This window comes from Antedon mediterranea, chromosome 7, assembly GCF_964355755.1.
Source record: "Antedon mediterranea chromosome 7, ecAntMedi1.1, whole genome shotgun sequence".
NCBI lineage: Eukaryota > Metazoa > Echinodermata > Crinoidea > Comatulida > Antedonidae > Antedon > Antedon mediterranea.
This window is the reverse complement of record NC_092676.1, coordinates 5,514,542-5,536,088: the sequence shown is the minus strand read 5'-3', so window position 1 is coordinate 5,536,088 and position 21,547 is coordinate 5,514,542. Positions and strand designations below refer to the sequence as shown.

The 21,547-nt window shown below is 32.9% G+C and overlaps 1 protein-coding gene across 1 annotated transcript in view; it reads right to left on the bottom strand.

The window, feature by feature from the left end:
• Positions 1-21,226, bottom strand: part of LOC140054975 (E3 ubiquitin-protein ligase listerin-like) — a 30,574-nt gene extending 9,348 nt beyond the window's left edge. The window contains exons 1-20 of the mRNA XM_072100120.1: positions 21,214-21,226; positions 19,522-19,662; positions 18,398-18,598; positions 17,965-18,063; positions 17,163-17,393; positions 16,574-16,626; positions 15,858-16,038; positions 15,389-15,562; positions 8,352-8,542; positions 7,809-7,956; positions 5,889-6,713; positions 5,130-5,307; positions 4,651-4,877; positions 3,940-4,021; positions 3,338-3,491; positions 2,667-2,829; positions 1,701-2,441; positions 1,320-1,450; positions 681-794; positions 167-309 (exon numbers count right to left, since the gene is read on the bottom strand). Coding sequence (XP_071956221.1) covers positions 167-309; positions 681-794; positions 1,320-1,450; positions 1,701-2,441; positions 2,667-2,829; positions 3,338-3,491; positions 3,940-4,021; positions 4,651-4,877; positions 5,130-5,307; positions 5,889-6,713; positions 7,809-7,956; positions 8,352-8,542; positions 15,389-15,562; positions 15,858-16,038; positions 16,574-16,626; positions 17,163-17,393; positions 17,965-18,063; positions 18,398-18,598; positions 19,522-19,557 — 4,072 coding nt within the window. The 5' untranslated portion in view covers positions 19,558-19,662; positions 21,214-21,226. The remainder of the gene's footprint in view (positions 1-166; positions 310-680; positions 795-1,319; positions 1,451-1,700; positions 2,442-2,666; positions 2,830-3,337; positions 3,492-3,939; positions 4,022-4,650; positions 4,878-5,129; positions 5,308-5,888; positions 6,714-7,808; positions 7,957-8,351; positions 8,543-15,388; positions 15,563-15,857; positions 16,039-16,573; positions 16,627-17,162; positions 17,394-17,964; positions 18,064-18,397; positions 18,599-19,521; positions 19,663-21,213) is intronic.
• Between the last annotated feature and the right edge of the window lie 321 nt (positions 21,227-21,547).

Genomic DNA, 21,547 nt, shown 5'->3' with positions numbered 1-21,547 from the left:
CTCCTAATTCAGGCTTAACTTAGTATAATCCCATGTTCAAGTTTAATCCCATTCCCTACTTCAGGCTTATTTTAGTATAAGCCCATGCTCAAGTATAATCCCACACCCTATTTTCGCCAAATTTTCCAAGTCCAAGACTATACTCGGTGGCATATAAAATGCTTACCATGTATTTCTGTAATGTTTTCTTGCGGACTCGTAATAAGTTTCGCTGTGTGAATGTCAAGAATCATGGATATGTCGTTCTGCTGTAGGTAAGGGATTAGCACCTTTAAAGTTCCAACTGACTCCTCTGTTAAAATGTCAAACCTACAAAATACATTAATATATTATTATTAATTCCAATTCTCGATACGGTATCAAGATTTCCCCAGTATCATAGGAAAATTCCCAATACATGTGTTTTCACATGTATCACCTATAGACCATAACCTAACCGCATCACATGTGATATACATGAGATGCTGTATTAAGAAATGTTCCTATGATACTGGGCAAATATTGTATGTGGACAGCACTGAGAATTGAGTAAATTATATAGTACAAGGTATTGTTTGACTATTTAAAATTAAATTAAATATTATATCAAATTATATTAGTGTGGCCAAAACAAAAGTTTTCAACAAGATCCCATAGCTAAACATTTTTTTTTTAATTGTTCAAAAAATTAATTTTCTGACCTGTCAGTTTTACATATATGTATGACCTTTAACTCTTGACCTGCCTCATACTCTTTGAACTTTTCAATCAAACACTTTAAGGTCATTGCCCATAGTTCACCAAATTCCATAGACCTAAATATATTTAGTTTTTAACAAAAAATAGATTTTAAAAATATGAAAGAAGAAACCAACAATTTGGTATAATCCTATAGCTATACAGTAAAACTTCTCATTTGGAGCCACCCTCCAATTCAGGAGATGCCCTATTAAGGAGACACTTTATCAGGTCACAAAGGTATTCCCTTAAAGGTGTATTGTCCTCCAAATACATGAAAAATGAAGGATAGGTAATTTTGTAGTTTTAATAAAGTTAATCACTTCCATAGAAAAAAAAATGAAAAAAAAGAGTGTTTTCACTTAAAAAATGACAAAATAAATGGAAATTCCACCAAAAACCAATTGGTTGGCAGGCAATTCGACAATTTTTTGCTTTAAATTACAGTTTTTTCAGGCAAATAATTTTTTATCAAAGTGGATAACTATCATGTGATATTAAAATGCCATATTAAAAATGTTTAGAATTATTTTTTCATGGTGACAATACATCTTTAATATGGTTCTACTGTATATTTACAAGTATGGAAATTTCCGTCTTACCTCTCACATGATTTACTGATTAAGCTGTCCCATTGGTTGATGGTCAGCACAGCCCAGACAGTATCCATAGCAGCTGAAATTATTGGGCTAGATTGCTTTAAATATCCTGGCAACATTACCTCCTCCTCATTCTGTCAAAAATAATCAAAATTTCCACCAATTTGTAGCAAACGTAAATGTGTTATTAATCATCCTCAGTTTAACTTGAAACAGAGACTGTTAGGATTAGGCCCTCTACATAACCACTGGCAATGCCGAGTGAAAATATAACCTTCCATCTTTCACCTCATGAAATTATCTGCACTATCGCATTCATAAACCTTCATTATTTGTATACCATTACATCATATAACTTCTATAATTTAAAGAGTATATCTAGACAGTTTGCTCAAAACGACTCAAATCCTCAACAGAAAAAAATGGATTAAAATTGATACTATCCTGAAGGAATATACAAACCAGTTGTTCACTATTGCTTATAGCCAAACTCCACTGCATTGAGTAGACAACTTCTAGTATGTAATCTTCCATTTTGTCAAAATTCCAAGGAAGCATACTTTTAGAAGACTCTGCAGAAATAGCATCTTCTCTTTCATTTTTTGGCTGTACATTGTCAGAAGACTCTCCATTGTCAGAAGACTGCCCATTGTTAGAAGACTCTGCAGAAATAGCATCTTCTCTTTCACTGACATCGTTCTTTGGCTGTACATTGTCAGAAGACTCTCTATTGTCAGAAGACTGCCCATTGTTGGAAGACTCTGCAGAAATAGGATCTTCTCTTTCACTGACATCTTTCTTTGGCTGTACATTTCCAGAAGACTCTCCAGCAGTAACTGCTTCTGAATCTTCTTTTGAAAGAGTCTCTTGTTCTGGCAATTTACTTTCAGATCTTTCTTTACTAATTGTTTCATCTGCATCTTTCTTTGACGGAATTCTGTCAACGCGTACTTCCTCATATTCCAGTACGTTGTCCTCTTCTAGCTGCGGCTGAATGGTTAAAAGTGTTGCCAGGAATACGGACAGCATAATTTGGTTTGGGACATCATCTTGGAATGTTTCTGGTAGTTTTTCGTTGGCGTTTATTAGCATCAAATCTCCTTGCATTGTCAAATTTTCTTTCCACTGTGAGACGGTAATATTGAGTTAAAATCGAACATAGCACAAAAATGCTGATCATTTTAGTTTTTCACAATTTTAATCAGATACAGTCTTTTAATTTTAATAATACATCAGAATATACATATTCTGTGCCTGTGATGTTTATATAGAGAGATATATTTTAAATAAAAGTAGGACAAGCCCATAAATGACAAAAAAAAACATTTTTAAATGACATTATTGCCATACCTGAAGAGGAAGACTTCTTCTACAACCATTCCATTCTTCTTTAGTTGGCAGTATAAGCTGCAAGAACTCACCACCAGTCATCTGTATGTCTTCACAATCCTGGTTTATGTTCTCGTTAAGAACTTGATAAACAAGACTGGTTGCATTGGCTATTGTAGTAGATCTAAAGAAGATCTTTATTTTACTTTTGAGATTTAATTGGAATAGTGCCAAAAAGAGAAATATTGTTTATTTATTTATTGAATCGGTGGCACTCACAATATGCGGTGTGGTCCAAGAAAAAACCATAAAAAAACCCAGAGTTTCTATTTTTTTTTTTTTAGCACATGAAACCAGTAAAACCCTTATTCTAAACATGGTCTTTATTTGGAGGTAGTAAGTGTATTTCATAGTGCGTCTACATTGAAAGTGCATTGCATATTGCAACAATTTCCTGTCCAAAAACCAAAACACTAGCTTTAAACTGGTCTTTATTTGGAGGTAGTAAGACTATTTTATAGTGTAAACTTTACCTGTCCAAAAACAACTAAAGCACTAGCTGGTCTTTATTTGGAAATAGTAAGCTTATTCTATAGTGTAAACATTACCCGTTGATAAAACAACTAAAATCCTGGACATTAAATTGGTCTTTATTTGGAGGTAGTAAGCTTATTTTGTATGACTAACATTACCTGTCTACTAGCGATGAAGATTTCATGAGATTAACTTTTATCCACCCTGCGAGCTTGTGTAGAAAGTTTTGGGCATTTGAGAAGTACTTTTTATTTTCAACTAAAGATGTGATTCCATACATCCATGTATTTTGAACTTTCTCCATCAAATCACCTATCAAATCAAATAAATTATGAAATTCAGAAAGTTAGAAATACGACAACCATTACTGAGCATTATACATTATACTCTGCAATGTTTTTTTAAAATCAATATTATCATAATCATTGGGGTGCAGATGTCACATATTTTTAATATAGATTTAAAAATAAAATGGATAAAAAAAAAAAAAGTACCTGAAAAAACTGTAATAAAATGCAAAAATAGTCAAATTGACTGGAGTCAATGGTTTTTCAGTTAGATTTTTAACCATTTATTTTCTCTTTTTATAAGTGAAAACAAAATGTTTTAATCTTTTTTTCTACGGAAGTGGTTAAAATAATTAAAACTGCAAATTTTCCTATTTAAAATTTGTTTAAATTAATATTCATTTTTGTCCATGCTTTTGTGGGCAATACATCTTAAATATGAGAAATCAAATAACACAAAATGAATTATATACCAGACAAATCATCCCCTTTCAGACAGCTAATTTGGAACACTTTTAAGAGCACATCTTCTGAAGCTGAGACCAGAAAACAGTTCTGCAAAATGTTTAAAAAAAAGCAATTTGAAATATAAAATCCTTGTCTAAAACTCTGTCCACACTATCAAACTAGTTTGACAAAAAAAGTAATGTGATGTACCCAAATATGGTAGTGATATGACATTATCATGTCCATATATGGCCACATCATATTTTTTTGTCACAAAAACGTTGACATTTGATGGTGTGTCTCCTTCTTGTCTACAAATGTTACATCAGGGAAGAGTTAAATTAAATTAAATTTAACTCTTCCCTGGTTTGATAAAAACATTTTTTGGAAAGTTTAATGTAGATAACAAAACTTACACAAAAAAAAGCAGTCAATTTATCTAAAGTGTGGTTCCCACTAGTAACGCAACGACCTATTGACACAAAGTGTTGTATTGCGTAATCACAAGTGGGAACCGACGACGCAACAGTGCTGCAAATATCGCTGGTTTGATTCCACACAGGTGGGGGAAAGAATGATTATTGGACGGGAATCTTCTTATGTTGCGTAAAGGTTGCGTCGCTAGTGGGAACCAAGTTTAAACAAGTTCCTAAAGAAATCAAATCATTTCCATTATATGACACAAATATACATCATAAATAATGAGTATCAATAGCTGTTACATTTTATACACATACCTTTGAGGATTTGAAGAAATTAAAGATTGTTTCACATATATAGGTAAGAGAATGCGGCATATTTTTTAGATGAACAATATCTTCAGATTCACGTTCGACAGCAGAGGAGGTAGACGGATCGTCTTGTAAGGGTGTAGTAACATCAGATGGGGTGGTGATCAAATCCTGTAACAGCTTACAAATCACTTTAATTAGTCGATCAGTATAAAGATCATCAAGTATTGGATCTAAAAAAATAATGATGCGATAATGATTCAACTTGTATTTGATTGGTTGATTTTGTATCACATGGCATTTTTTCATACATAAAAAAAACTATTCAATGGTTCTATTCAACGTCCAACTTTTCAAAATTGTTGGGGTCATACGTTATGAATCTATATTTTTGTTTATATGTAATTTTTTATGTGAATAAAAGAACTAGAATATACATCATTTATTTTTGAATGACTGTGTGCAAACCAAACAACACCTTTTACCTCGATTCTTATTTGTTGATAGCCCAAGTGATATTAATTTCCAGCCATCAGAAATTTCTTCCTCTTTCGTTATCACTTTGCTATCACCACATAGGCTGCCAGCAAGTGATGTTAACTTATCACCAAATACAGTACTTCTTGTCCATGATTGGATGTGTACATCCTTACTAATAACAATCTAAAAATAATGTGAAAAATACTTGTGTATATTAAACACAAAACCTATTCTGCATTAGGGATCATTATTCTACTGTAGTTACTGCAGTAACTATATTTTTAAACTGCAATATGATTTTAGTTTGTTTCATAGCAGCTTATGAGGCAGTCTCTGCAATAAACAGTGTGTATGATTACAAAAAAAACTTACTAAATAATTGTATAAACAGGTTTAAAGCTCTGTCTACACTATAAAATTTGTGTGACAAAAAAAGTGTATGTATATATATGGACATGATGATGTCATATCACTACCATATTTAAGCATATCACTACCATATTTGGGCACACTTTTTTTGTCGAACTAGTTTGATAGTGTATACAGAGCTTTAGTAATGTATCAAACAACACATTTCCAATTTTATTTCTGTGTTTAGGAATATTGGACAATAACGGTTTTTGAATTTGATTAAAGATCTCTTGGTCATCAATAGAATCTTATGGCATGTATAAATGCACACATTTTATGCCAAAAGTACTCTTTGAATTGCACATAGATAGACAGGAAGCCTTAAAGTAAACCTATCCAACAGCTTCACCTACCTTCTTCACAGCCAAATACAATGGCACTATACTCTTATCCAGGCAACACAAGTTACCCAACACCTCTCTCTGTTCTTCACATGAGCAAAGTTTCATCACAGAAAACAGAGCATCTACCAAGTTTTGACAAAGGTTGCATTTCCCCGTGACGGCAAGAACATCGTTTATCCACGGAAGAATGGCTTTGTCTATAAACTGGTACGCTTTGCTTTTAGTACTACTATCGTCGCAAGGTACCAAATGCGTAAGAGTTTTAAATAAATCGGGGCTTGAAAATTCAGAAAGGATTTTAGAGAAGAAAAAACAATGTTCGGCGGAATTCTGTTCTTTAGCAAGTTTATAACTCGCAGAACATAATTTCGCGACTAACTCATTCATTTGGTCATCTTCCATTTTTTCATTTGATGTTGAATTTGCGATTTTCGAGTCTGTTTCATCCTTCTGTGCTTTTAAGTCTTTCTCAGTTAATTCATCATCTACTTGTGTAACATCTGACGATTCCAACGACGTTGTAGAATCTGAAAACGTAACATGTATTTTCCGCTTTTCAGATGTCTTTCTTTCGAGAGGAGACCGAATTTGTGATAGGACGGTTGAGATGTTTTCTAAGTTTTTCAAAGACGGATCCTCGGAGCATATCTGCTTTAGACAGCATTCAGCGAGTTTTCCCCAAACCGAATTCAGAATACGCTTGCAAGAGTCGTTAATGTGTTTGTCTTCGTTGGATTTATGCAAACGGTGGATTAGACTAGAGGTTTGTGGGTAAAGTGAGGTGGATGCGAGTTTGGTACTTTGTGTCATTGACTCCTCTAGCAGTGGCATGACCTAAAACAGGAAAATTATTATTAAATAAATAATTACTATTAAAAAGGATTCCGACTTGTAGCCTCAAGCATTACCTATTGTGAGTGGAGGTAAAATTTTAAAAACCTTGGTACCAGATATGACTATTCACTAGAAACTATTATTGCCAAATATTGACATTTTTACTTTAAGCGCCATAATCGTGACTTGAAAACAAAAATGGAGAAATTAATTTAGAAAACTTATTCGGGTACATAAATAAGTCTATTTTATATTTTTTCCCGCTTACATTGAAGAATAAAGATAAGTATAGTGCACATAGAATTACTAGAATTGTTATTATACAGATATTGACTGCTTAGAGGTTAAATATAAGATAAGAAGCGCCAGCTGAGGGAAATATATATTCCCCGAGAACTTAATATCATTCCCGAGGGGATGTCAAATCTTATATTTAACCGATATAAAAGGCAATATCTGTTATATTATATAGCCAAGAACAAGTCTGCTGGGTTGGGTGAAGCTAGGCTAGGCCTCCTATAGTATTTGTATTGTATTTAAACAAGCCTGCCTAGACACCTTACCTTGCGAAGAATAATATACAGATAATTACTAATTAATGATTCCTTGGCAATAAAATATTCACTTAGGCGTAGGTCGTTTAAATTAACAGAAGAATTTCCATCAATAAGCCTATTAATAATAATATTATAATCAGGTAGGCCGAATAAACAATTCGTTTTCTTCTCTTCGAGAAGCCGAAGAATCACAGGATGTTCAGCGCGTACTAGTTACTAGGTTACTACCGTGAGTATTGACCAATCACAAACGGTGTTTCATCACATTTAGGGTGGACTAATAACAAATGAGGGCGCTATGTTGCACACGAAAATTACACAATCAATATCATCGTACTCGAGAATTTATATGATTAATGACAGGGGACACGATAATTACGCGAAAATTACACAGTCAATATCATCGTTCTCGAGGATATATACGATTTACGATCCTCGCAGCGGTAGTCATGTGATGCAGTTTTAACCAATCACGTTCGCGTATTTACATAGGCTATGTAATATTTTCCCAGATTGGATGCGACGGAATATACCGTACCTGTTCGTTGACTAGATAGTCTTGAATGGCTATGCAATTTTCGGAGTTTCCCAAGTTTTGGATGATGCAATAACGCACACATTCCATTAAGGCTTGTACGATACTGGACGTTTCACAAGAACTTCTACGGACAGTCTCCAATATCAAACTGAAAAACAATGATTTAAAAGTATATAGGAAAACAATTTAAAACTTAAAAAGTAAATACCACTTAAAGATATATTGTCCTCCTAAAAATATTTTTTCGATTTTTTTTTTTAATATGCCATTTTAATAGTAATAGTTACTCACTTTGACCAAACACTATATCGGGAAAAAAATGATGTGAAATAATTATTTTGTTTTTTTTTGTGAATAACTTTATTAAAACTGCAAAATGGCCTAATTAAAGTCCGATTTTATTAATCTTCATTTTTCATGTTTTTGAGGGACAATACATCTTTAAGTGAAATCCAAAATATTTATAATTTGTACTTAAGGGAAATATTTCACTTAAGTGTAATTGGTGAATACGGCAACACGCCTACTAATAATACAACATACCCTGTTTTCATATTTCCAAAGAACTCTTGGAAGAACCCAATGCCTTGTCCAAAAGTAGCAGCAGGTAGTTGACTCAGCAGGGGGAGTAAGTTAGGATAAATAACCGTCGCTGAACCTTTACCTCCAGACTTTAGTAACACCCACAGCTTTGGTAGGACAGCCTTCCGCATATTAACATGGGACCAACATTTCTGAATAGATACAAATTATTATTAGGTTATATGCATTATCATGCATATAACCTCTTGATTCTGTCAAAATCTTTATTTATTTATTTATTTATTCTTTCCTTAGCACTATTTTGTCCGTGAATTATCTTGATATCAGTTTCATCTATCTAAGTCAATTTTTTAGAGTATATTCCTTATGGCCAGGAATCGATGTGGTTATATTTTCACGATGCGTAATCAAAAATTACGCGGTCTACGCGCGATTTTACGAAATCACGTTTGTAATCATATCTTCACAAGCATGAATCACAATTAAACAAAATTTGGTACTCATAAATTTCAGGTCATATTTCATCATATGGCAATACTATTACGTGCGTAGCGCATATAACGCTTGCGTACGCGCGCTTAAAATGTTCAAAATTGTCAAAATTTATTTTCGATGAAATTAGAGTACGTTTCAGGCAATTTTAAGCGTTTAAAAAATTGCCATGAGTGCGCAGATTTTTGCACGCGCACTGCGCGTTATACGTTAATGCGCACTCTTTTTGTCCGATTTCGGTTGTACAACCTTTCTTTAATAATATCATCATATTTTATTCACTTTTCAACGCGTAATTGCCTTATACGAGCACGTCAAAAGTGACAGGCTACGCACGTGTAAGTTAACAAAATGGTGAAAATATGCTAAATTTTAAAATTAATATAGATCGTCAGAATGCTCGGGAACACATATTTTTTATTTCATTTTCTTGAAGTGTATGTATCTTATGTATGATTTATTATTAAACTAAGGGAACAAAAGTTGATTAAGCCATAATTAATTGCATATTAAATTAAAAAAAATTCATTTCGACAATCAAACAAATTATGACATTTTCTTAGGCCAAAATAACAAACTTAACATTAACTTTCTTCCTCCAAAAGTTCATATATTAAAGTTAAAAGTATATAGTTTGACAGTGCATCATTTTTGTACATTTTTAGAGATGTCATCATAGTAAAAAATTATAATTCATTGCGGTATGTAATAATCTATCTGCACCAAAGTGGTTACTGCATAGTAAATACACGGAGGAATTTTTCTACAATTTTTAGACAGTTGTGTATGGCTCGGTGGTGTGTGCTCGTGTCTATGGCACTCAAGGTACCGAGATCGAGTCTCACCTTGGGAAACGAAATAAGATTTTTTTTTATTATCCGTATTGTTTGTTCAAATTTATTTCTTAGTGTATATATTATACACATGATTTATAATGAAATCTAGATAAAAAATAACTTATGTCTTTATTATTATGTAACAGCAAATGTGGTTTATGACATTATACGCAGAGGGATCTTTGATCGGATTGTGATACCGGCTATTGTATTCGCGTTAGCAAGGTCCTATCATATATTATAAATAATTAAAGAATCTGAGAAAATCAATGAATCAAAATATCTTTTAAAAATCAATTATCTTTATTAAAATCAATGCATATAACCTATAATTCGTCATAGTGACGAATTAAATCTAGTATTTCAATTGTTATTTTATATATCTGTTCATCCATAAGCCTGGTCTTGTAAACAATAGTGTGATTAAATAAATAAAGAAAAAAACAACATAACATTTTTATTTAATAAAACCATTATTTTGATTCTATCGTTTTCAACCTAGTTAACATACTTTTTTCCACGTTTTTCATTGTTACCCAGAGGCAAATAAAAAAGTAAAAATAATGTTAAAATTGTCAGTTTCTTGTGACATCAATTAATCCTGTCACAACAATGCTCACATTATTCGTAATGATTTTGTATGAAGAAATAAATATTTGATAAAGATTATTGCGTTTATCAGTATATTATTGTTATTTCTTTAAATTGGAATCTGGAATGATTATGACGGTTAAATTAAAGATTGAGATGATGCTTGTATTGTTGATGTTGAAGCATGGTGATGATGATTACAAAGCACATTAGGTGTATTTCTTCTTTAACTGTTCTTAACATTCATAGTCATAATCACACGTTATCTCGACGTATACAAACCATTAAATAATCGTATCAACAAACAAATAGGCCTACTATGCCATGTGTTATAACACGTTGCCTACCACCAATAAGGGTGATTGTTGAATATAGTAAGTGAAGATCTTGTTTATTAGGTTATATGCATGATATGCATATAACCTCTTGATTCTGTCAAAATCTTTATTTATTTATTTATTTATTTATTTATTCTTTCCTTAGCACTATTTTGTCCGTGCATTATCTTGGCATCAGTTTAATCTAGCTAAGTCAAGTTTTCAGAGTATATTCCTCATGGCCAGGAATCGATGTCGTTATATTTTCACGATGCGTAATCAAAAATTACGCGGTCTACGCGCGATTTTACGAAATCACGTTTGTAATCATATCTTCACAAGCATGAATCACAATTAAACAAAATTTGGTACTCATAAATTTCAGGTCATATTTCATCATATGGCAATGAAATTACGTGCGTAGCGCATATAACGCTTGCGTACGCGCGCTTAAAATGTTCAAAATTGTCAAAATTTATTTTCGATGAAATTAGAGTACGTTTCAGGCAATTTTAAGCGTTTAAAAAAATGCCATGAGTGCGCAGATTTTTGCACGCGCACTGCGCGTTAAACGTTAATGCGCACTCTTTTTGCCCGATTTCTGTTTTACAATCTTTCTTTAATAATATCATCATATTTGATTCAGGTTTCAACTCGAAATTGCGTTATACGAGCACGTCAAAAGTGACTGGCTACGCACGTATAAGTTAACAAAATGGTGAAAATATGCTAAATTTTAAAATTAATATATATCGTCAGAATGCAGGGGAACACCTATTTTTTATTTCATTTTCTTGAAGTGTATGTATCATATGTATGATTTATTATCAAATAAAGAGAACAAAAGTTGATTAAGTCATCATTAATTGCATATTAAATTTTAAAAAAATAATTTTGACAATCAAACAAATTATGACATTTTCTTATGCCAAAATAACAAACTTAACATTAACTTTCTTCCTTCAAAAATTCATATATTAAAGTTAAAAGTATGTAGTTTGACAGTGCATCATTTGTATACATTTTAAAGATGTCATCATAGTAAAAAATTATAATTCATTTCGGTATGTAATAATCTATTTGCATCAAAGTGGTTACTGCATAGTAAATACACGGAGGAATTTGTCTACAACTTTTAGTCAGTTGTGTACGGCTCGGTGGTCTTTGCTCGTGTCTATGGCATTCAAGGTACCGAGATCGAGTCTCACCTTGGGAAACGAAATAAGATTTTTTTTTTTATTATCCGTATTGTTTGTTCAAATTTATTTCTTAGTGTATAGATTATACACATGATTTATAATGAAATCTAGATAAAAATTAACTTATGTCTTTATTATTATGTAACAACAAATGTGGTTTATGACATTATACGCATATGGATCTTTGATCGGATTGTGATACCGGCTATGGTGTTCGCGTTAGCAAGGTCCTATCATATATTATAAATAATTAAAGATTCTGAGAAAATCAATCAATCAATATATCTTTTAAAAATCAATTATCTTGATTTAAATCAATGCATATAACCTATAATTCGTCATAGTGACGAATTAAATCTAGTTTATTTATTCTTTCCTTAGCACTATTTTGTCCGTGCATTATCTTGGCATCAGTTTAATCTAGCTAAGTCAAGTTTTCAGAGTATATTCCTCATGGCCAGGAATCGATGTCGTTATATTTTCACGATGCGTAATCAAAAATTACGCGGTCTACGCGCGATTTTACGAAATCACGTTTGTAATCATATCTTCACAAGCATGAATCACAATTAAACAAAATTTGGTACTCATAAATTTCAGGTCATATTTCATCATATGGCAATGAAATTACGTGCGTAGCGCATATAACGCTTGCGTACGCGCGCTTAAAATGTTCAAAATTGTCAAAATTTATTTTCGATGAAATTAGAGTACGTTTCAGGCAATTTTAAGCGTTTAAAAAAATGCCATGAGTGCGCAGATTTTTGCACGCGCACTGCGCGTTAAACGTTAATGCGCACTCTTTTTGCCCGATTTCTGTTTTACAATCTTTCTTTAATAATATCATCATATTTGATTCAGGTTTCAACTCGAAATTGCGTTATACGAGCACGTCAAAAGTGACTGGCTACGCACGTATAAGTTAACAAAATGGTGAAAATATGCTAAATTTTAAAATTAATATATATCGTCAGAATGCAGGGGAACACCTATTTTTTATTTCATTTTCTTGAAGTGTATGTATCATATGTATGATTTATTATCAAATAAAGAGAACAAAAGTTGATTAAGTCATCATTAATTGCATATTAAATTTTAAAAAAATAATTTCGACAATCAAACAAATTATGACATTTTCTTATGCCAAAATAACAAACTTAACATTAACTTTCTTCCTTCAAAAATTCATATATTAAAGTTAAAAGTATGTAGTTTGACAGTGCATCATTTGTATACATTTTAAAGATGTCATCATAGTAAAAAATTATAATTCATTTCGGTATGTAATAATCTATTTGCATCAAAGTGGTTACTGCATAGTAAATACACGGAGGAATTTGTCTACAACTTTTAGTCAGTTGTGTACGGCTCGGTGGTCTGTGCTCGTGTCTATGGCATTCAAGGTACCGAGATCGAGTCTCACCTTGGGAAACGAAATAAGATTTTTTTTTTTATTATCCGTATTGTTTGTTCAAATTTATTTCTTAGTGTATAGATTATACACATGATTTATAATGAAATCTAGATAAAAATTAACTTATGTCTTTATTATTATGTAACAACAAATGTGGTTTATGACATTATACGCATATGGATCTTTGATCGGATTGTGATACCGGCTATGGTGTTCGCGTTAGCAAGGTCCTATCATATATTATAAATAATTAAAGATTCTGAGAAAATCAATCAATCAATATATCTTTTAAAAATCAATTATCTTGATTTAAATCAATGCATATAACCTATAATTCGTCATAGTGACGAATTAAATCTAGTTTATTTATTTATTCTTTCCTTAGCACTATTTGTCCGTCAATTATCTTGATATCAGTTTCATCTAACTAAGTCAATTTTTCAGAGTATATTCCTTATGGCCAGGAATCGATGTGGTTATGTTTTCACGGTGCGCAATCAAACATTACGCGGTCTACGCGCAATTTAACGAAATCCCGTTTGTAATCATATCTTCACAAGCATGAATCACTTTTAAACAAAATTTGGTACTCATAAATTTCAGGTCATATTTCATCATATGGCAATACAATTACGTGCGTAGCGCATATAACGCATGCGTACGCGCGCTTAAAATGTTCAAAATTGTCAGAATTTATTTTCGATGAAATTAGAGTACGTTTCAGGCAATTTTAAGCGTTTAAAAATGGCCATAAGTGCGCAGATTTTTGCACGCGCACTGCGCGTCAAACGTTATTGCGCACTGTTTTTGTCCAATTACTGTTGTATAACCTTTCTTTAACAATATCATCATATTGTATTAACTTTTCAACGCCAAACAGCGTTATACGAGTACGTCAAAAGTGACAGGCTACGCACGTGTAAGTTAACAAAATGGTGAAAATATGCTAAATTTTAAAATTAATATATATCGTTAGAATGCTCGGGAACACCGATTTTTTATTTCATTTTCTTGAAGTGTATGTATCATATGTATGATTTATTATGAAATTAAGAGAACAAAAGTTGATTAAGTCATCATTAATGGCATATTAAATTTACAACAATTTATTTCGACAATCAAACAAATTATACAATTTTCTTAGGCCGAAATAACAAACTTAACATTAACTTTCTTCCTTAAGAAGTTCATATATTAAAGTTAAAAGTATATAGTTTGACAGTGCATCATTTTTAAAAATCTTTAAAGATGTCATCATAGTAAAACATTATAATTCATTGCGGTATGTAATAATCTATCTGCACCAAAGTGGTTACTGCATAGTAAATACACGGAGGAATATTTCCATATTTTTTAGTCAGTTGTGTCTGGCTCGGTGGTCTTTGCTCGTGTCTATAGCATTTAAGGTAACGAGTTCGAGTCTCACCTTGGGAAACGAAACAAAATAAGATTTTTTTTTATTATCCGTATTGTTTGTTCAATTGTATTTCTTAGTGTATAGATTATACAGATGATTTATAATGAAATTTATTTAAAAACACAAAATGTGGTTTATGACATTATATACGCAGAAGGATCTTTGATCGGATTATGATACCGGCTATTGTATTTGCGTTAGCAAGATCCTATCATATATTATAAATAACTAAAGATTCTGAGAAAATCAATCAATCAAAATATCTTAAATCAATCAATTATCTTTATTTAAATCAATGCATATAACCTATAATTCGTCATAGTGACGAATTAAATCTAGTTTATATTATAACTCTGAATTTAAATAACTTAATAAAGACTTATATTGTTGGAAGGTTTGCATGGCGAAATCAAATGTTGATATAAGTTTGCGGTACACCACATATGTTAGTTTTGAAAAGAACTGTTGAGTTTCTTGATGTTTCGATCAATGCTTTGATCGTCCTCAGGAGTGAGAATGAACTCCTGAGGACTATCAAAGCATATTGATCGAAACGTTGAGAAACTCAACAGTTCTTTTCAGAACTAACATACGTGGTGTACCGCAAACTTATATCAACATTAATAAAGACTTCCTTGAAAATGAGGAAGATTGAAAGATAAAAAACTTATTCTATTGAACATAAATAAAAGATGTTGAATCACAAATCACTCCTGACAAAATAATTAGTATTTATAGAAACCATCTAAGCCCAACAAATGGTTTACTTACCGGATAGGTGGTGATGATAAGCAGGGCCGCATGCCAGAGGGAGCTCACAACTGTAGGGTCCGACTCATCAAGGTTGCCTAGAACGTTCACAGATGAACGCATGAGGTATATCTCAAGGGTTTCTGGTATGTGTTCACAGTATGCTCCAATGACTGTGTAAAATGCACTACGAATCTAATGACAAATAAAATGACCTGTTAAATAATTATGACCTTTCACCCTGCACATGTCATAGGTCGTAGGTTATAATCTGTCATATGTTAAAATCTGTCTTATCAGAATACTTTATGCAGATATTGAAATTTAAATTTCTGTATAAAATAATTGTTAAAATGTAAATAAAATTTGTTCTAAGTTTGGCCTATACCAACATCATTCTTTTGTTAGATTTTGTTATTGGGGAATATAATTTGGAAAGGGGAAGGGTTTGAAAAGTGGGTTTTACGAGTAAAACTTTTGAAGTCCTTACCGATGGTTTTTGATGTTTCACAAATTTCCAGAATTTGTTATTTATGAGGATGTTTTCCAATTGCTCTGATATCTTTGGTAGTTCTTCAGGAGATAACATTGTAATTAGTTCCCTCAAGGCCAGTAAAGACGATGTTAGATTCCTTGTATATTTCTCCTCCAATTCTTCAACTGGAGTCGATCTAATGGAGAAAATAAAACATCCGTTAAAAAAAATTTAAGACATTTGAACTTGTAAAAATTGAATACTGAGACCTTAAGTTCTGTCTCCACTATCAAACTTTATGTGACAAAAAATGTGATGTGGCCATATATGGACATGATGATGTCATATCACTACATATTTAGGCATATCACCACCATATTTGGGCACATCACATTTTTTTTTTGTCAAACTACTAGTGTAGACAGAGCTTTACAGAAAGTTTGAATGCTGTTTGGATTTCTAAGCCGTCAAAAGACAAAAAACGATTTTGTATGACTCAGACAAATAATAAATTACAATAAATTAAAAATAAATTTCATTAGAACAAAACTAGGAGGGGCAGACTATTCATGTTTGAGCTACATTTTCTGCTTGGTGATAATTTTTAAAATAGGCACAGTTTATTTTATATATATACAGTTATCGTTTTCATTTCAGAAAGGCAATGTATTTAAAAACGATTTTTATTTGACCTTAGGATCCAGTATCAAAACTAACTTTGTTTAACTTACTTTGCCTCACTGAGTGTGCTTGCTGTTTGGTTAAAAAGGTTATCCTGAAGATGCTGTGATTTTAAACAAAGAGTTGGCATAAATAATGCAGTAATTGTAGTTCATTTTATATTATTAGATATTGTTTAACAAACTAATAATTTAAGTAAATTTCAGCATCTATTTATCTGCTGTCCTCTAATTACCTAATTTAAGTAATTGTCCAATAAACTTGTTTTTTTTTAGCCAATTTTGTTTTTAAAAGGGGGATTCTAAAGCTCTGTCTGCACTATCAAACTTTATGTGATAAAAAAATGTGATGTGCCCATATCATATCACTACCATATTTAAGAATATCACTACCATATTTGGGCACACTTTTTTTGTCAAACAACTTTGATAGTGCAGACAGAGCAATAGCCATGTTTAAACGTCACACATTCAGGTCATAGCGAGGTCAACGACACCTGTCTATAGGAAAAGATATTATCTAGTACATCATACTACTAATTGTTGTAATATCAATATGGAATAAAATAATAAAAGAAAATTATTTATCATATTTATATATTATTTTCAGAAATATTTATTTATTATTACTATTGTTTACCTCCAAAACTTCTGCTTTGCAATAGGCGACTGCTTCTCTCTGCTTCACAGTTGAAAATGCTTTTTGAAATGCCGACTTGGCCGCAGAGGATGCTGGGGCGTACGTGTCACATTGCGATACGATCCAAACGCCCATTAAAGAGCGCAAATGAGGTGCTAACTTTCGTCCAACCCTTAAACAAATCTGTTCAAATGCGTACTGGGTTGCTTCACGAACTCTTTTATCATAATCCTGTAAATAAAAATAATTAAATATTAATTTTGTTTTATTTATTGGTTTCCAATAAAAATTCTAAATATACATTTTTTTTTATTGATTCTACCTTTCTATCACAAACTTATTTTCTCATGTTGTGAAATTTTATGTTACCAGATATCTGGACTGTAGAATACAGATGTCTTTGCAGATAAGGTCAAAATTGAAGAGAATTGAACATTTTATGAAAGTGTGATCAAACAATAGAGGGTGATATAATGTTTTCTTTTTAATCGTAACACCAATCATTGAAATAGACGGCACTATATATAAATAGATATTTTCTCATTCTTACAGATTTCTTTGCCTTTATCGTTTCAAATTAATTAAATTTCAGTGTTTCACTAGGTGGTTTTAGAATTTATTCTGTGCCTGTTGTGTTTATATATAAAAAATCATACATTTGCTGTGAAATCAGTACATTGTGCGTTATGTTTAAAAAAATAAATTAGCTTTTCAATTTTGCTTTACTGCAAATTTTGGGAGATAATAGTAATTTAGAATGAAAAGCAATGAAAAAATGACTTAATAACATTAACATTGTTACCAATGCCAGTTTGCTGTATAGTCTAGGCCAGTGAGGTAATATTCCTCCTACAGAATCTTCCTCCTTCTCCTTGCATAGACTTGCAAGTTCTTGCATTGCCTGGATGAGAAAAAAAAATGAGACAAACTTTTGATCAACTTTTTTGTAATTTAATTTCAAATTTTGGATGCATAATTACATGTATGGATTGGCATGGTGACATGGTAAGGCTCGAACCATCGTCGCAGATGTTAATATGGCAGGGAGGGTAATACGGTACCACTGTCTTAACCGCTTGGCCACGCACTCATATCTATTCTCTATTGGCGGAGCAAGAAAGAGGAATGGAAAACCGATCTTCGGATAGGTGGTGACCAAGTTCCGTAAAATTAGTGAATTGAGTTTTGATTTTACGATCATTCGGGAAACCAACTCACGTTGTTAATCACTTTACCTTTAACTTGGTAATAGCGTCCCGTTTGGTTAATTTACGCAAAGCAAGTCGAATTTCAGGGTCAAGGCATGAATCAAAATCGTCAGCACCAACAGCAGTAGGCACGTAACCCAGGTCACCTGACATTGTGCCAAACCCTACAAAACCTGTTCCTTGATTGGATCGTTCTAATAATTCAGCTGCTCTTCCACTGCTTGAAGGCTGAGGAGGAAAAAAAATGGTTGATAGGAATTTTATTTATAGAAGTTGGTTATCAACAGATAACTGCTATTTATTTCTTAACATTTCATACATGCCAACATCTGAAGTTAAAAAAACGAGAGGTGAGTGTTTTTTTTTTGGTCAACAGCACCCTCTATATATTATCAAGAGGTAGGCGTGCAGTGTGTGACGTCACAAGTGGTAACACAGTGGTTGCTATGTAGGGGAATCCCCTTTCCGTTCAGAAAATAATTTAAAAATTATGACCGCAGATGGTCGAACAATGGTTTAAATATTGTAAATTTGTTTCAGCGCACACCAACAGTTTTAACATTCAAAAAGCTATTGGACAAGTATTGATGATATGGGGTTCAAAAAATGCTCAGCCTACATATATATATTATTACGTATTTTACGTATCACCTTCAAAAATACTGAACGGTACATGTTCACATTTGGCACACTGATGTTTATTGATGGGACGCACACGATAGACTATGTCACTTTCCTGAATTTTAAGGATAAACACAAAAAAAAGGCAAAAATATCAGTAATTTGACCATGTTTCGCGAGTTGTTACGTCACGTATCAATTACACAACATTCTCCAATCTACAAACACAATGCCGAGCCGCCAGATTAAAACGCTGTTTAGTCTCGGCAGCCGCCCAACTGTATCAACTGATCGCATCGATTTAATTAATTAATTAATGATGAAGGGCTGAGCTTAATTTGATGTTCTATCTTTTGCATTACAATTTGTGAAATTTAGGGGGGTCCGGGCCGGCTGGCACCTCTCCAACCTTGGATCTGCCCCTGTTTTGTACTGTATTGTACCAAAGTGTCTCCAAATAAAAGTTGAAAAATCCTTTAAACCGTGAGTGATTTGTAGATTTGAATATAATACAATTATTTTAAACTTACCCGTGCATTTCCTTTTGTTCGCTGCTTGCCACCCATGTTGTTTGTTTATCCCTCACGTTACCAACACAATTATAGTTATACAGTAGGACACTAGCAGTAGTTTCACATGTGTTTTCCTAATGAAACTACTGTACATCAAAGCTGTGGTTATTAAAATTTATAAATTAAGCTTTACAATGTTTCAATTTTAAAATATAATAATATATCAGATTAAAATGTCCACAATTGAATTATAAATATGGTTAAAAATGACACTATTTATTACTATTATAGGTAAATTAAAATTACTCTAGTAGTAATAAAACACCTATCAGTTTTACGGAAAATGTACACATACGAGTGGTAATGGAAAGAAAAACCATGCTTGTACTATAACTACTACTAGAATATAGTTAATTATTTTAATTTCACCTTATTATTTATAGAGGCTGACCCTAAACAGCGTATGCTGACAAGCAAGGGGCCCTCTTGATCAATTATGATAAGTGTCTGTGTGTGACAGTGTCTGTGTGTGACAGTGTCTGTGTGTGACAGTGTCTATGTGTGACAGTGTCTATGTGTGACAGTGTCTATGTGTGACAGTGTATGTGTGTGACAGTGTCTGTGTGTGACAGTGTCTGTGTGTGACAGTGTCTGTGTGTGACAGTGTCTGTGTGTGACAGTGTCTATGTGTGACAGTGTCTATGTGTGACAGTGTATGTGTGTGACAGTGTGTGTGTGAGTGTCTGTGTGTGACAGTGTCTGTGTGTGACAGTGTCTGTGTGTGACAGTGTCTATGTGTGACAGTGTATGTGTGTGACAGTGTCTGTGTGTGACAGTGTCTGTGTGTGACAGTGTCTGTGTGTGACAGTGGCTGATTGCATACTAGTACACCAGGGTAACCCCTTCAAAACTAGGTTCACATGAGCCAGATGTGTACCTACACAGTTTATTGTCCTTATACGAGAAGACTCGTTCTACCACCAGAACCATGGAGAGAGTGAGGCTCGAACCCTCGCAGATATTAATAGGGCAGGGTAATATAGTTCCACTGTCTTAACCGCTTGGCCACTCACTCATATCTATCCTCTATTGGCGGAGCAAGAAAGAGGAATGGAAAACTGATCTTCCCATAGGCATAAATATTAAATATATCGTACTTAGCAGCCACAGTAGCAGCAAAGTTATGATAACGTATCTTTATGTATGGGCCACGGGGTAAGCTTACAATATAGGCCTAAACTAAACAAAAAATTATTTATTATGACTAGCCTACTAGTAGGCCTAGTATGTATACTATGCGATATCTCTATCCCAGCGAATATTTAGTTAATAACAAATCTCCTTTGATTACAATTATAATATTATTTAGAGCAATCGACAACATCCGATTAAGGTCAAAGAGCTACAAAAGGGAATAGGCCAAGGCTAGAGGCGAAATGACTTTAAATTATGATAACGTATACGACAGCCTACTTTCCTCATTGACATTTACAACAATAATCCTCCTCCCTCTCTCCGGCCTAGGCCTAGCTTGCGGCTTACGACTAGGTAAACACACAAAACAATATCGAAAATAGGCCTAGGGCCTGGTCCTTATAAATATAACTAACAGATAAAAACGTGCATATAATAAATTTACTAGCATAAATAAAAGAACAAGTTAAACAACACACAACATGCTGTTGCACAATCAATACAAAATATACGTACCACATTTCAATACAGTACACATGACATTTCTTCGACTCTAGGTGGGGTAATACCAAAATAGGTTCTTTTTAATACGCGTGTGTGGACGTACGTGCGTGGTAAAAGTCCGTCGTCGTTACAATGAACTACTGACCAATCAGAAACAATTTTTTGACGCGCATCATCCACACTGGGGCGGATCCAGAGGGGGGGTCCACGGGGTCCGGACCCCCCCTAAATTTTAAGGGTGCCCTTTTTTTAGAGGTTCAATATTTAATTCGTGTGACATATTTGTGTGTATATTAGTATGCACAGAGTAAGCTACACTAACCCCAAAAATAAAAACAGAAATTTA